We start from the raw sequence: 14,260 nt of genomic DNA, 5'->3' as shown, positions 1-14,260 counted from the left end.
GCTGGGAACTGCAGCTATTGGGAACTCTCTAGTTCCCTCCCCAACCCTGCAGCAATGTCTTCTATTGCGAGCTCTGCGAGATTCAGTAGCCCCTTGTGGCAACTAGCAGCATTGCAGCCCACAGGGCCATAGCCACGTTGCAGATCATGTTAGTGCCCCACGATGAGTTGATCAGTAATAATAATTGTTCTTCAACACCATAGCTGTGCCTGATGCTTTGAAACATCAGGTATATTACTCCCCACTCCACTCCTATTCCTTCTGCTTACCTGACATAGCTGTGAAAGCTGCAGCAGAACCTCCTACCAAAGAGCTAACTACATGACATCTCTGGAGACCAGCTCTGATTGTTACATACGTACTATCCCAGGCAAGTAACCCATGGGAATTAGAACTCCCTAAAAAGTGAGAGATGTGATGTGCCTGTCTATTTGTTAGGCTTATGTTCCAAGTGTAAACATTTAAAGTACCTGTGACCAGGTTCGTGGCAGTATGTTTATCAAAACCCACAAGGGAGATTGAGCAGGAACAAAATCCTGCTTCTATAGCACCAGAGATGAAATTCACCAGGTACTGTGTTGACTTACCACAATGATATTATCGCTCTTATTCATGCTAATAATTCTTTTCCACAGAATCATAATTGTGCCTGGTGTTTTTATGCCTTTGACATTTTTATTCCTTCTCCTTAGCTCTTGCAACTGAGGAAGGTGTGGTGGACATACCTCCTATGTATGATTTCTGTCACCTTTTAATAGAAACCACACAACCACAGTCCAGTAAACACATACTCACCCAGGGACCCCTTCAACAGACATACATAGAAATAAATATCCATATTATTAAAGGAATCTCCTCCAGCCTAAAAATCTTGCTCTTGGCTGACAAACATGTTAATTGCTATAGTTACAAGATGGCTACAACTGAAAGACTAGAACAGGGGGAAATGTTTTCTCTGTTTAGTTTATTTATTTCTTATATTTGACAGCACCATGTGTATAGTCAGTGTCACTATTTCCCCGGCATAAAAAGTTTCTCCTTCTGTTTATATGGGTCTCACACTACTACAGGGTGAGGAAAACACAGGAAACACAATTTAACTGCAGAGAATTTGGCCAGGTGGCACAGGGACTTATATAGGTTCCGAAATTACTGTAAAGTCATGTTTTTAATTGACTGGATTTCAAGTGGGTAATGTGCTCTTTGATATCATGAGCAAATGTGCTGGCTATTCACCATAATATCATCAGAAGTTGTACGTTTTATTTACCATTATTTTTCAACACCCAAGTTTTCTAGCGCCATGTGTTTAAGTAAAACTATGGATTTTTTAAAAAAACTTCCATCTACTTAAAACATTCTTCTACCTGAAAAAAACTTGCTACGTGCTTTATTTGCAAAATGGCTTTAACAGAGAGATTAGAGGGGAAAAAACTATTTTTCTCCATTTAGTCAGTTTCTTTACTTCGGGCAGTTGATATCCTGTTGTGTCTAGCCTGTGTCAGTGGTTCCCCTGTAGAGTCAGACAGTCAGTTCCATCCCCATTCTTTGTGTGGGTGTCCCACTGCTAGAGGGTGATGAAAATGGAAGACCTGAAAGCTTCCTTTAAACGCCTTTTAGAAAGTGACTAAATTCCAAATTGACATCAGCTACTCTGTTGAGTCTTCACAATTAAATCATCACCACTCTTAGTTATATTTTACAATTCTTTTCTGTAGCAAAATATTTTTGATTGTGATTTTAAGATTCATACTTATCAATCAGTTCCACTCCTCCTGCTTACCTAGCATAGTTGTGGGTGCCAGGGTAGTGGTGGGTGCCGAGGTAGTGGTACTTACTGTAAATAAGAAACAAATCTTTAAATGCAAGCAACACAATGACATCCTAGTAAATATATATAGACATCAAACTCAGAGAACTGCCATGAAAGTTTTAATTTTCTTGCAAATGGAAGATGGGCTCTTCTTGTCCTTTTGTTATGGTAATGTCCCAAATATTAACATACACATTGAATATTATGACATTATACTCCTGGGGGCATTCTGTGCTAAAATTAAAAATTCTGCATCCAAATATTAAAAATTATGTGCACAATATATTAAAATTCGGCAAAATTTATTTGTCAGAATAACACTACAGAAATCTACCTGATGCAGCTGTAGGAGCTGCAGCTGATGAACAAAAGAAAACGAAGATCACATCACTAGAACCTTAGGATAAGATATATTTATTGAATTCACTAGGGGGCATCAGAGGGAACAAACCCTGGGATTGTCAGCGCCATGTGTTCAGCAAGCAGCAGCAGCTCGGCAGACAACGTACAGGGCTGTAGCCTTCTTGGAGCTGCAGCTGATGAACCATAGAAAACAAATACCCACGGACAGTGTAAATGTCTGACATCTATGGACATCGGCTCTGATCATAACTCGGGCAAACAGCGCATGGGAGTTTTAACGTCCTACCAACTGGGAGATGTGATGTTCTCGTGCTATTTATGCCTAGACTCCAAAAGGTAAAAGGTTTTGTTAGGACAAATTTATCTAAATCCTTAGGGAGCATCTGTGGGAACAGCACCTGGGACCTTCAAAACCAAAGGTGACGTTCATCAGCTACTCCACCATTTTATGAATACAACAAAGAAATATATTATTTATTAGTCATTACTATTTGTCTGCACCGTATCTGTTCCTGAGCTTTTAAGCCTCAGACTGAGCAATCTCTTGTATGCCTACCACTGACTTCAGAGCTGGGGAAAATGTGGTAGTGGTGCTCTAGTAAGAGAGTAAATGACTTAACAATTCAAACCTCAATGTGACAGAGAAAAATATAATTTAAATATAGACTATGGGTCTGATCCTTACTCAGGAAAAAATTCACCCATGGGAATTTGAACCTCTGAGCAATGGGATGTAATTTTTTTAGTTTGTTATGTGAATGTTAATATTGTACATATATATCTGTGTTGGATCCTCACTCAGGGAAAAGTCACCATGAGAATTTTAACTTCTGAGCAACGGGACACGTGAGTTTCTTGGCTCTTTTTTACATTAAAGTTAACTTTTAACATAAATGTATCTATGCGTTGGTATAACATTGATCGGACCTATCACTGGGACCAGAGACAAAAAACCAGAACGTGAAGCACCACCAGCTATTTGCTGGCTCTTCACAGAAGACCTAAATCTTCCTTTAAACACATTATATAAACTGATTAAATTTCAAATTGACATCAGCTCCTCTGTTGGGTCTTCACAATTAAATCATCATCAGTATCATTTATTATTTCCAATTATTTTCTATAGCAAAATATTTTTGATAGTGAGTTTAAGATTCATATTCATCCATCAGTTCCATTCCTCCTGCTTACCTGGCATAGCTGGGGTGTCCTGGGTATTTATTATAAAAGAAGAAACAAATCTTTAAATGCAAGCCACACTATGACATCCTAGTAAGTATATATTGACATCAGGGGTACATCTACACTACAGGATTATTCCAATTTTACATAAACCGGTTTTGTAAAACAGATTGTATAAAGTTGAGTGCACGTGACCACACTAAGCACATTAATTCGGCGGTGTGCGTCCATGTACCGAGGCTAGTGTCGATTTCTGGAGCATTGCACTGTGGGTAGCTATCCCATAGCTATCCCATAGTTCCTGCAGTCTCCCCCGTCCATTGGAATTCTGGGCTGAGATCCCAATGCATGATGGTGCAAAAACAGTGTTGCAGGTGATTCAGAGTAAATGTCGTCACTCATTCTTTCCTCCGTGAAAGCAACGGCAGACAATCATTTCGCACCCTTTTCCTGATGCCTGGCGACGCCATTGCATGGAACCATGGAGCCCATTTGCCTTTTGTCACTGTCACCGTATGTGTACTGGATGCCGCTGACAGACGCGGTACTGCAGCACTACACAGCAGCATTCATTGCCTTTGCAAGGTAGCGGAGACGGTTACCAGTCATCTGTACCATCTGCGTGCCATTATAAATGGCGATGAGATGATGGTTATCAGTTGTTCTGTACCGTCTGCTGCTGTCATGGTGCCCTGGCTGACCTTCGCTGAGGTCGGCTGGGAGCGCAAAGACAAATGGGAATGACCCCCGGGTCATTCCCTCCTTTATGTTGTATCTAAAAATAGAGTCAATCCTGCTGATATGGGGGCAAGCGTGTACCAGGAACCAGGCCTGTACCGAGACAGAGAGCACAGCCTCCTAGTCAGATCCCCAAAAAACAGAAATAGATGGTGCTCATTCACGGAGGTACCCCCTGCAACAACCCACCCATGCTTCCTCCTCCCCCTTCTGGGCTACCGTTGCAGGGTCCACCCATTTGTGTGATGAAGATAAAGAATGCAGGAATAAGAAACACTGACTTTTTAATGATAAATGAGGGAGGCAGCCTCCAGCTCTCTTGAAGTAAACTTAACGGTGGGGAGCCAATCCCACTGCTATGGTAGTCCAGCAGGTACAGAATCTTTTTTTTAAACATGAAGGAAGGGCTAATAGAGTTCAGCCCCCAGTTGCTATGATGAGGACGGTTACCAGCCCTTCTGTACCATCTGCTGGGAGATAACCGGGAGTCTACATTCTTACCCACGCTGCCCGGCCCAACCTCCACCTGAGGCAGCCAGGAGCACTCACGGAGTGAACGAGGACAGCTCACGTCTACGCTAATCGACGTATACCATCTGCCACCAGGGAAAGGGAGAGGAAGGAGCTGTTATCCAGTGCCAGAGCACCGTGTCTACCAGCAGCATGCAAGAGTAACATACGGTGACATTGAAAAAAGTCAAGAAACAAATTTTTCCCCCTTTCTTCATGGGGGGGAGGGGGTATTGAATGAGATATCACCTGTGAACCACCCCAGACAATGTGTTTGACCCTACAGGCATTGGGAGCTCAGCCAAGAATGCAAATGATTTTCAGAGACTGTGGGATAGCTGGAATCCTCAGTCCCCGCTCCCCTCTCACTGAGCATTCCAATTTGATTCTTTGGCTTTCCGTTATGCTTGTAACTAGCACTGTGCTGTGGACTCTGTTCATAGCCTGTGAGTTTTTTTCAAATGCTTTTGGCATTTCGTCTTCTGTAACGGAGCTCGATGAACAGATTGTCTCCGCCATACAGTGATTGATCCAGTATCTCGCCGTAATGTCCTGCTGGAGGCTCTTTTTAGATTTGGACGCATCGCCACCGTGCTAATCAGAGCTCATGCTGGCAAAACCAGGAAACATCTCAAAAAGTTTGCGGGGCTTTTCCTGTCTACCTGGCCAGTGCATCTGAGTTCAGATTGCTTTCCAGAGCAGTCACAGTGGTGCACTGTGGGATACCGCCCGGAGGCCAATACCGTCGATTTGCGGCCACACTAACCCTAATCTGATATGGTAATACCGATTTCAGCGCTACTTCTCTCATCGAGGAGGAGTACAGTAACTGGTTTAAAGAGCCCTTTATAGCGATATAAAGGGCCTTGTTGTGTGGATAGGTGCAGCGTTAAATCGGTTTAACACTGCTAAAATTGGTATAAAAGCGTAGTGTAGACCAGGCCCAGGCCTGGCGCAAACTCAGAAAACTGCCATGAAAGTTTTAACTTCCTTGCAAATGGAAAATGTGCTGTTCTTGCCATTCTTGTCCCAACTATTAACATATACATTGATTGTTACCACGTTATACACCTGGGGTCATTGTTTGCCAAAAATTAAAAATTCTGCGCACAATATTTTAAAATTCTGCAAATGTTAAATGCTATATATATATGCTATATATAGTCACATTTTGGTATATGCTATGTAGTCATGCCAGGTCAATTATTTTGGTAATTTATTTCAAAATACCTGCCAGCCAGTATGTCTGTAAAAATACAGACACACACAAAAATTCTCACAAGAGTAGACAGCTAAAGAAACCCTATGACAACCCAGTTCCTGTTTCTGTGATCCCACCACAACCAACACCCCCGAGCCCAGCCATGCCTCCCTGAGCCCAGCCTAGACATCTGCCCCCTTCTTCCCCCAGAGCCCAGGGTTCCAGAGGGAGAAACAGCCTGATGCTTGGTCCCAGGCTTGCACAGTTTCCTGTGCACTGCCCCTCCTTCCCTCAGGGCATGCTGGGAACTGCAGCTGCCTGAAACCCTCTAGTTCCCTCCCTCTCCCCCCAGCAGTGTCTTCTATGTGCAAGCTGGGCTCTGCTGGGTTCAGTCGGCCCTTGTGGTGGCTAGCAGCATTACAGCCCATTTCTGTGGGGGGGAAGAAATCTCTGCACACGTTAATTTCTGCAAAATTCTGCATTGCGCAGTGGCACAGATATAGGATAAGATATATTCATTGAAACCACTAGGGGGCATCAAAAGGAACAAACCCTGGGATTGTCAGCGCTATGTGTTCAGCAGCAGCTTGGCACACCCCAAAGGGCCGTAGCCTTCTTGGAGTTGCCCTGATGAACCAAAGAAAACAAATATCCACACCACTACAACAGCGTGGTAAATGTATGAGATCCACGGACATAACTCAGGCAAATAGCTCGTAGGAGTTTTAACTTCCTAGCAATTGGGAGATGTAATGGTCTAGCCCAGTTATCATGCTTAGGCTCCAAAAGATAACAAGTATTGTTAGAACAAATTTATCTAAATCCCAAAGGGATATCCATGGGAACACCACCTGGAACCTTCAGAACCAAGGGTGAAATTCACCAGCTACTCCACAGTTTTATGAATATAACAAATAAATATATTATTTATTAGTAATTACTATTTGTCTACATCATATTTGTGCTTGGTGCTTTTAAGCCTCAGAGTGAGCAATCTCTACTATGCCTCCTCAATTTCAAAACTCAGCGTGACACTTTGATTAAAACATAACCTATATATAGACCTCAGGTCTGATCCTTAGTCAGGGAAAAATCACCCATGGGAATTTTAACTTCTGAGCAATGGGACATGTGATTTCCTTAGCTGTTTGTTATGTTAAAGCTAACTTTTAACGTAAATATATCTATGCTTTGGTATAATATTACCAAAGCCACCATTGGGCCCCAGAGAGAAAAACCTAGAAGATGAAGCACCCAGGGTGAAATTCACCAGCTATTTGCTGGATCATCACCATTGAGATTGTACATTTTTGGGGGGCTTGGATGGTGTTTTTGTTGCTGTACAGCGCCTACCACTGTAGGCTCATGGTCCCTGACTGGGGCTCCAAAGTCTCCCACAACACTAATAATTAGCTAAATAAATGTTACCAACCGACTGAGTGTTATTTATTAGCAATGATTATTTTTCTACAGCATCATATTTGTTCCTCTTTCCTTTAAGCCTCGTATTATAGGCAGAGCAGGTAGCACCTCTTCTGATTAAAGTTGCTAAACGCTTCTATCACAGGACCTTGTTTTCAATTGCTTGTATACTTTGCCAAACTTCAACTGTTCGGCTTGAAATTTTCCATGCTGGGTAACTGTCTCAGGCTGAATTCTTGTGGAGGGGAGCCAGGGATTGAGATAAAAAATGGGACTGGCTGGATATATAGACTGGGACAAAGAGACAGAGTCCTGGGGAGGTAATTGAATGAGGACGCCAGGGAAGGATTCTGGGACCTGAAGCTCCCTTTAAATGTATTTTATAAATTAACTAAATTTCAAATGGACAGTATCTGTTTAATATCCTCTGCTGGTCTGTTGGTTCTACACAACAATTAAATCATCACTGGCATTATTTACAATTTTTCAGTAGAAATATATTTGCGACGGATGTTTTTAATACTTATCAATAAGGGTGGCAGATTTCAATTTTTTTTTATAATTTTGCTATATAATATAGGTGTTTATTTTTAAACTTTTTAACATTTTTGATCAATTTAAGTTTTCACAGTTTTTGGAAATAATGTGGGGGTGTCAAAATAACTTCTAATGACAGCAGGTGGTAAGATTAAATAAGTGAAAGTTTTATAAACCATGAAAACACACTGTTAACATCATGTATTAAAATATATTAAGTAAATATTCTTATATTAAACTCTAAGAAGCTCTCAAGTAGCTTTTTTTTTTTTTTAACTTTGCTTAACTGTAAATTTCAATAAGTATAGAAGGACATATTTTTTCTGGTTTGTCTGTTTATGGTGAAATTGATGTTTACCAACATTTAGCAATAAAAATGTAATCCTTCCAAGCCTACTAATCAGTTAATTCCATTCTTCCTGCTTTTCTGATCCTAACTCAGAGAAATAGCCCATGAAAGTTAATTTCCTTAAAAATGGGAGATGTGATGTTCTTGTCCATTTGCTATGTTAATATCCCAAAGATTAACATGTAAATTAAATGTTATCACAAGTTGCAATAATATATATTTATTGAAACCACTAAGGGACATCTGTGGGAACAAATCCTGAGATTGTTGTCAGTGTTAACATCTAAAGTAAATGTAACTGTAGGTTGAAATAATAGAGTTCTCTAAATTACCAGATATTGTGTGGCACTATCGGCACCATTACCTTCCATTTCTTCGGCTCAACTCTTGGAGCTGGGGAAGGTATGGATAGACAGAAGTTTTATAAATCAGTAAAGAAATCCTAAAATGCAAACTTCACTACAACAATCTGGTAAATATATATTGAGCAAGAGACAGACTCTGCGCAGATTGAAGCTAAATACAACTTCTGTAAGAACAGGCCTTTATTTTGAAATGACCATGGAATGAACGGGTCAATGTACTTGATTAACATGACAGGGGGCTTAACATAGGTTTTGTCAACAATATAGCCAGTACTAGTCAGTTTCAGCCCCTTATTTTAATGAGCAGCCATCTGAGGTCAACAGGAACAGAATTAGATTAGGTTTGAGGTTGGTTGGCTTAATTCCCAAAGAACAGGTATTTTGCATTCTCTACAAGATTCACTTTGCTATGTATTAACCTTAACCTGAAGGAAGGACATACCCATGTGCTATCAGCACCAGCCACTGCAGACAAAGTTTGGGGCAGCATTTCCATTATAAACCTACTCTATACCCCACGAGGGTGGAGAAGGTTTTACATATTTAAAGGTAAATTTAAGGCTAAAACACAATGCCACATGGACAGCCATGGAGACTGAAATCATATGTTTAGCTACAGAAATGACAACGGCTTCCCACTGCTTTGCCTGCATGCTTGCCAATCAGATCCTCCCTCCTATCCACTGCGGATTAGCTGTTCAGTGGCATGCAGGAAGTGCTCAGGGGGAGGCGGAGGAGTGAGGAAAGGGCGTGCTCAGGGGAGGGGTTGGAATGGGGCAAGAGGCCAGTGGGGGTGGGAAGAGGCAGGGCTCGGGTGGAGACTTGGGGGAAGAGGTGGAGTGGGGGCGGGGCCTGGGGCGAAGCAAGGGTCGAGCACCCCCAGAAATGCAAAAAGACGACACCTATGCATGCGGTATTGCTGCCCACAAACAACTCCAAAGGATTTTCATTTAAAAATGAAAGATTTGGGAACAAGCACAGCAGTTCCTATGTCTCCATGTTTCTAATATATATAGGTCATTGGACTGTATGCTATTCATGTTCATACAGTGCCTAATTCGTTGCGAGTGCAACTGGAAATAATAATAATAGCACCAGCTGTTATGCAGCACTTTGCATCAGCAGATCTCAAAGCAATTTTCGATGGCATTGGGAGAAATGAATGTGTCACAATGACTGGTTTATCTAATGTATTGTGTGTGTATCGCTATAGTTACTGAGCTTGTGAACTCCCCTCACATTGCTCTAAAGCTGTGAAGACCTTCAGACAGCTGCCATCCAAGCGTCTGCTCTTTCCCACCCCTCCCCCATTTCTGAATGTACTCCTGCATTACAAAAAAATCAGGAAGGAAGGAATTAAGACTGTTGCTCTGTCTTATTATTGTATCAGTGGCAATGCTTGAGTCAAATCAAGTAAGTTAAAGATTGACTCAGCTTTCACTTGGCATATTCCTGGCTTTTGCTGATTTGATACTTTACTAGACTTAACCCTGGCTATCAGATACCAATACCCAATCTCATGCCTTCAAACTCAACAACGAAACTCCCATTGACTTCAACGGGACAGGATCAAATCCTATGTGAATCGGCTGGCGTGGAGCTGGTTTTTGTGAAGTAATTCTTTCGGGGATTAAGTGTTTTGCTGAAATAAAGGACACCTACAGCACCTGGTTCTCCTGAAGCTGAAATGGAATAGTTACTCATTTACTGATGAAAATAGCCCTGCTTCTTATCTTTTCTAATGAGGGCTTAATCACCAGGCTCCGGTACATAGGTCATGCAAACAGATCTCAACTTTATGCGTATAATCAATTTAATCACAAAACAACAACGTTTTTGTCTGGGTCTGCGACTAGGTAAAACTTGGTGTCGGTTAAATTTTTCCACCCCTTCATTAATCAGAAACTAGAAGCATTGAAATGTAACCATTCTTCTGCTGAATATTTCATTCTTTTAGGAACCACCTTAGTAGATGCACCACTAGGAAAATGTTACCCATTCCCTGTGTAGATGAATTGGGTTGTTATTTAAAAGTCCCAGAATAGAAGATAGCGTTTCTTACCTTTCTCGGCACAGAAAGCAAAGCTAAGCAGAAGGGCGAGAGATACGTAGCCCGTCATTTTTGAGGCTGCTCTCAGGTAATCCTACGAGGAAGTGGTTTCTCTCCTAATGTCTGCTCATTTAAGATTGTTCTAACAGGTACAGAGTTCAGCCTCTAACTGACGTCAGAATTGCAAATGGCAGCAAATGGATGATGTTAATTTGTTTGAGCTTCCTCTTTAGACTTTGAGACAGAATGATGCTAGCTTGCTTAATACCAACAATTAACTTGCTGTAAAATGACGGCACTTTAAGCCTCAGCTCATAATTGCATTAGTCATATAAGCAAATGATTCTTTCCATATGCTCAGTGGGATACAAATTCTAGGCCAAGATGTACATTTCAGTTCAGAAAAGTAAAAGGTAACAGAAAACAGCTGGAGTTTGGAAGCCACAGAAATGGGCGTTGAACTGAGCCTGAACAAAGCAGATTTGCAAAATAAACACTCTTTATCCTCAATTCCTGGCAAGGCAAGTGTCAGCATAAGCAACTGTCGACATAAATGACTGAGGGGTCAATTATAAATCTCTTCGCTGCTGTTGAAAGTTGCTCTGCTAGGCCTGTAACCCTTCTGTCAGGGCTGGGTTCGATCTGTCTAGAAGGCCTTTCCTAAGAATAAATAAAGCTAAGGCTCGAGGGCTGAGTCAGAGTCGTAGCTCTATTACTTGCTCTGGGCAATTAAAATGTAACGTCCTTGGTCTCCTTTGCAGGTGCCTCTTCCGTATGCGTAAGCCCTCCGATTTCTTTGGGAACATGAAACCACAAGGGTCTGTTTATTTGGGGGGAAAAGGGGACAAGCAATCACTAGATTCATGAAACTCCTCTATATATTTACATAAATGAAACAGAGCCACCCAAATCAGAGCATCAGGAGTTTGCTCCCCCCACCCCCGCCCCATTCTAATAATAATTGTCTGACATACGGAGGTCCACAAATTTTAGTCCCGCCCCAACCCCAACTGCCTAAAACCCTACTCCTGAGTCCCATTAGTGACAGTCAAGGGGCATCAAGGAGCGACTTACCTCCACCTCTGTTCCAGTCCAGAGAACCACTCTGCCAGGTTCTGTTCCAGTGGGCATCTATATGTCCAGTTCTGTAATATCAGCTCTGCTTTCACCAGCCTGCTGGGCTGGGGTTCTGTGAAGTCAGCTCAGCATTGCTGCTTTCTGTCAGGTTGCTGCATGTACATCTCTGCATCACTGTTGTTACTGCTCCAGTCAGGACTTGCTGCAAAGTCAGCTCTGCATCATTGACATTTGTCTGGCTGGGCCTCACTGCAAAGTCAGCTCTTTCCTGCTGCTGCCACCACAGGCCAGTTTGGCCAACTCCTGCAGATTCATGCTCTACAGGATGCAGTCTCCCAGTGGGGGACTCAGAGCAAACTAGGACTCTGGCTCTCGACCTTTAGAACAAAGCTCTCCTCCCTGGTAAGCCTGAGTTTCATTACCAAACCTTAGTTCACTTCCCATGAAGTTAGGGTGGCTCACTCTCTCTAGGTCCTCACCTGCATGTTATGCCCTTCCAAGAACACAGTAATAAGAAGAATCTATTCTCACTCATACAGTCAAAGCATAAAGGTATTCCAACCAAACGCAGTAGATGGAATTATGGGTAAGCAATATTATAATTCATTTAAATAAAGCTGACCAGAGCTGGGCTTTCCTCTCCTCCCCTAGACTGGTGAGCAGAGTTCCAGCCAACTAAATCTTCTGGCCTGGCAGGTGTATAGAGCTGAAGACTAGCTCTCTGCCGAGAGGGGCAAAGTACACAAGGCCCGTCTACTGCCATGATAAGAACATAGAAATTGCCATCCAGCACCTTCTTCCCCAAACGTATGTACGTGTGTTTGTATGTGTGTGTGAGAGAGAGTCAGAGTGTGTGTAAGCTGGCTGTTTATGGTAGTGGGGAGTCTGGGGACGGGAGTGCTGTGAAAGGCTGGCCTCACAATTGGGACAGAGTTATGGCTGTGGTATGATATAGCGTGATAGTTCTAGCAGTCAGATGTGTCTCTGTGATGGGAGCAGTAACAGGCATGTGTTGTGTTAGATGCCTTCCCCTTTCATTGCTGTGGTTTTGTGTTAGGTATGTGATGTGCATAGTAGCAACACTCTTAACACACACACACAAGATAATGTTTTTGTGGCCTGGGATCACAGCACAGCCTTCTTGATATTCCAAGAGGGTGATGCTGGGAAGGAGCAGACAAATACAGCTTGATTCACTGTTTATCTTGGGGTTGTACCTATGTTTTAATTGCCACCAAACTATGAAACATCTGTATTCAGGAGTCACTCATGATCATAGGAAGGGAAGGAGTGAGTGTTTCAAAATTATGAATATTAGATGGTTTCCCCCTCACACAGCCTCCTGGTGTCTAGCCGGATCCAAAAGTGGAGAAACACAAGTGTTTACAGTATTTATGGGTAGGTGGAGAGTTCATTCCCCTCTCCAGGGGGAGATGGAATTTACCAGCCAGCTCTATTCTGATAGATTTTCTTAAATCTTTTAGAGAGCCTCAGTGCTGGTATAGCAAATGAGGAATCAGTCTCTTTTTTGTGTCCTGTGATACTGAGCCATAAGGAAGCTCCAGCCTTCCAAGTCTGGCGCCATGAGCACAGCTAGAATCCTAAGGAGACCTTCTCTCTCCTGTAAAGTGATTGAAGCTGGACCATCTCTCACATGCTGTTGGCGAATGTTGTCAAGGAGGCTCTGAACAAGCAGAGAGCCTGAATCTGCAGAGCCCAGAGCAAGTCTCTGTGGCTTACTGATAGTCAGCCATGGAGATCAGATCCAAAACAGAGTTGTTATCAGAGTGAAAAACCTCTCACCTCCCCCCTCCCCTAGACAATAGGAGGGATGCCTGATAGAAAGGCCACCCCAACCATCGCAGGAAGCATCCTCCTGCAGGGATCACTTTGTACCATGATCCTAATAGCTTTTTCTCCCCCTACACATCTATGCTGGTGTGACTGAAGCTGAGGACTCCACAGGGAAGGGGTGTGTGTGTGGGGGGGGAGGAAGCTGGCTCTTTGGAGGCCCAGTTTAGAGGGTGAAGTTCAATTGCATGTTTCCCCCACCTCCCTACACACACTTCCTCAGGATCTGTGCCCCTCAGCCATAGCTCAGTGCTGCTCAACACCTCTGAAAGTCAGGCCATTTGCCTTTTAAATATATGACTTCTAACCACTCAGTGTCCATTTGATCCTGGAAATGGATATAAAAAACCTTTAATAACCAGGCTCTGGAGGGCATTCAGAAGAGGCGTTAATCTTAAATGATTATTTTATCACTGTTTCTCCCCCCCTCCCCACCTCCACCCGATGTGAGATCCTTCTGGCACTTCCTGGTTCACAGAAAAGATCTCAGAATTCATTACCAAAAATACAATGGTATTTGACATAATGCTACCTGTGTGAAGCAGGAAGTACAGCACCAAATATATTGGCAAATATAGTGCCAATCTATAAAAAGGGAAATAAGAAAAACCCGGGGAATTACTAACAGATCAGTCAGCTTGATCTCTGTACCCGGAAAGATAATGGAGCAAATAATCAAGCAATCAATTTGCAAACATCTACAAGATAAGGTGATAGGTAACAGTCAGCATGGATTTGTCAAGAACAGATCATGTCAATCCAACTTGATAGCTTTCTTTGCTAGGGTAACAAGCCTTGTAGA

At 42.6% G+C, this 14,260-nt stretch overlaps 1 protein-coding gene across 1 annotated transcript in view; it reads right to left on the bottom strand.

Moving 5' to 3' along the window:
- MUC13 (mucin 13, cell surface associated) overlaps positions 1–10,600 on the bottom strand; it is a 35,966-nt gene extending 25,366 nt beyond the window's left edge. The window contains exon 1 of the mRNA XM_075069832.1: positions 10,543–10,600. Coding sequence (XP_074925933.1) covers positions 10,543–10,600 — 58 coding nt within the window. The remainder of the gene's footprint in view (positions 1–10,542) is intronic.
- Positions 10,601–14,260: the final 3,660 nt, after the last annotated feature.

The sequence above is a fragment of the Chelonoidis abingdonii genome, chromosome 10 (genome assembly GCF_003597395.2).
Source record: "Chelonoidis abingdonii isolate Lonesome George chromosome 10, CheloAbing_2.0, whole genome shotgun sequence".
NCBI lineage: Eukaryota > Metazoa > Chordata > Testudines > Testudinidae > Chelonoidis > Chelonoidis abingdonii.
This window is presented reverse-complemented; position numbering and strand designations above follow the sequence as displayed.